The 2,025-nt window shown below is 27.3% G+C and overlaps 1 protein-coding gene across 1 annotated transcript in view; it reads left to right on the top strand.

Annotated features, from left to right (window-relative positions):
• Positions 1–215: 215 nt before the first annotated feature.
• The window catches only part of Smp_154900 (putative rhogap protein), a gene marked incomplete at its 5' end in the record, with an annotated part of 6,497 nt that continues 4,687 nt past the window's right edge, over positions 216–2,025 (top strand). Inside the window, 3 exons of the mRNA XM_018795661.1 lie at positions 216–290; positions 324–413; positions 464–673. Of these exons, the coding sequence (XP_018649952.1) occupies positions 216–290; positions 324–413; positions 464–673 (375 nt within the window). The remainder of the gene's footprint in view (positions 291–323; positions 414–463; positions 674–2,025) is intronic.

Below are 2,025 nucleotides of genomic sequence, written 5' to 3'. Positions count from 1 at the left end.
ATTTGATTGAATTCATGATAATGGTGATAATGATAGTATAATCATTTATCAACCAATTAAATTCATATCAAACTGTCCAATGTTTTTTATATAAACATTGACCTTATTGAATTCACTCAATTAATAAATTAAGTTGGAGACCAAAAACAAAAAAAAAACAAAACCCAACTACGATTTTGATTCCATATTCAATAAAAAAAATAAGGATAGAAAATATGTCAAATGAACAAATCTCTACCGGTAATACTGAGGAAACAGTGAATTACCCTAATGAAATTGAAAGAAATCAAGTAAACTAATATTCCATTCCAACTTTTTTTTAGGATCAACAATATCCAACAAAAGATGATTCTATGCAATCAGAAGAACTAATAGTAAATCATAATGAACTAGATAAACATGAAGAGAATCAAGTAAACATGAACTCTTCCATTGGTATTTATACTTTATAAAAAAACAATAGAATGAAACTGTTGTAATGAAAGAAAATGATCAGTGTAAAATAGATGTTAATTCATCATTGGAGATATTGAAAAGTCAAAAAAATGAAAATGAAAAAGAAGAAGAAAACGATACAAAATTGAAAGAAATTTCAGATAAAGAAGATGATTCAGAAAAAGCATCAACTCTTGAAACTGGTGACAAAAATGTAGAACAATCTGAAATAGCTGAGGTAATCCTTTTAGCCTTGATTAATTTTTTTGGTAATCTGATTAAATAGTCAGGAAAGTAATTTAAAATATCGAATATGGTAAAGACATGCATTACACTACAATAAGAAACCTTACTATCATCCATCTATAGTTTTCTATCTTATAATAGTTGGTAGTTTTACAAGAACATATTTAGTTAATTAGATGAGTGTTGATAACCATGATTCAGCATTTATAACTTAATGATAAACGGAGGTTGAATTCATTGACTTGAAGTTTAGGCTAATATATGTATTTGTACAATTTTTTTTTAAACAACCCATAATTCAAAACAATTCATAGTAGTAATGTACTACTGGTTAGAAGACTACACTAAATTCATAACTACTCATGGATATAGCACGTTGATAAAGATAGCAATAATTGACTGGTGAATTGACCATGGGACATTGTGAAATGATTGTCATTGTAAAGCATCATCTTACCATGTTGACCAAATATTTACATTTATAAAAAGTCATTGAATCAGATAGCAAAAATAGTAGTCAGTGTTTGGCAATAAATAATAACAAACTATCAAATTATACAATTCTCTTATAATTTACGTCTTTTTTAGCTAATATCATTTTGTGAATTGAATTTGAAATCATTAGTGAATCACAACTGATATTCAGTAATTACTAACCTATAATAAAGGACTAGATATTATCATGATTATTATGGCTGTTATCAATAAGGCTCAGTCTAGTTGTTCTACGCATTAAGAATAAGTGGTCAAGCTTTGATTTGTTTGAATTACCTCCTTAGAGATTAATACTACTTGAAACTTGGTTTTAGGCAGTAAGTATCATATATATATGTTTTTGTTATGAACCAGAACCTGTTAATGAATTAAAACACTTGTAAAGTTGATCTTCAATAGTAGAGATTATCTTTCTGTGATACGCCTAATTTGTTCTTATGAAAAGTGAAACTATAACTCAACGCGTCAATGTCCAACCATACTTCTATAAAAACAACACCTAATATTCTATCCTTTAGCTAATAATCCACATAGGTTGAAATGATTTTCATTTATCTGGTAAGAAAAAGAATACTATAGTTATATTATATTCTAAATAATCAAATGAATGAACTATTTTGAACATATTTTCCATCGGATTTTCACAATATTCACTAATCATTCACCAATTCAGCGACAAAAAACTTTCAATATCAGAAGGGGATTTGTGGAGATTTCAGTTTTTTCAAAGATATATATATGGACTAAACTGAAATTGTCTACCTTTGGTAAATGTATATGTACATTTTTCTTTAACCATTAGACCAAATTGACTCCTCTTCTGTCACTAAGACAATTATAAAATGATTG

Source organism: Schistosoma mansoni, chromosome 2 (assembly GCF_000237925.1).
Source record: "Schistosoma mansoni strain Puerto Rico chromosome 2, complete genome".
NCBI lineage: Eukaryota > Metazoa > Platyhelminthes > Trematoda > Strigeidida > Schistosomatidae > Schistosoma > Schistosoma mansoni.
The sequence above is the reverse complement of the archived record's forward strand: the minus strand, read 5'-3'. Positions and strand labels throughout refer to the sequence as shown.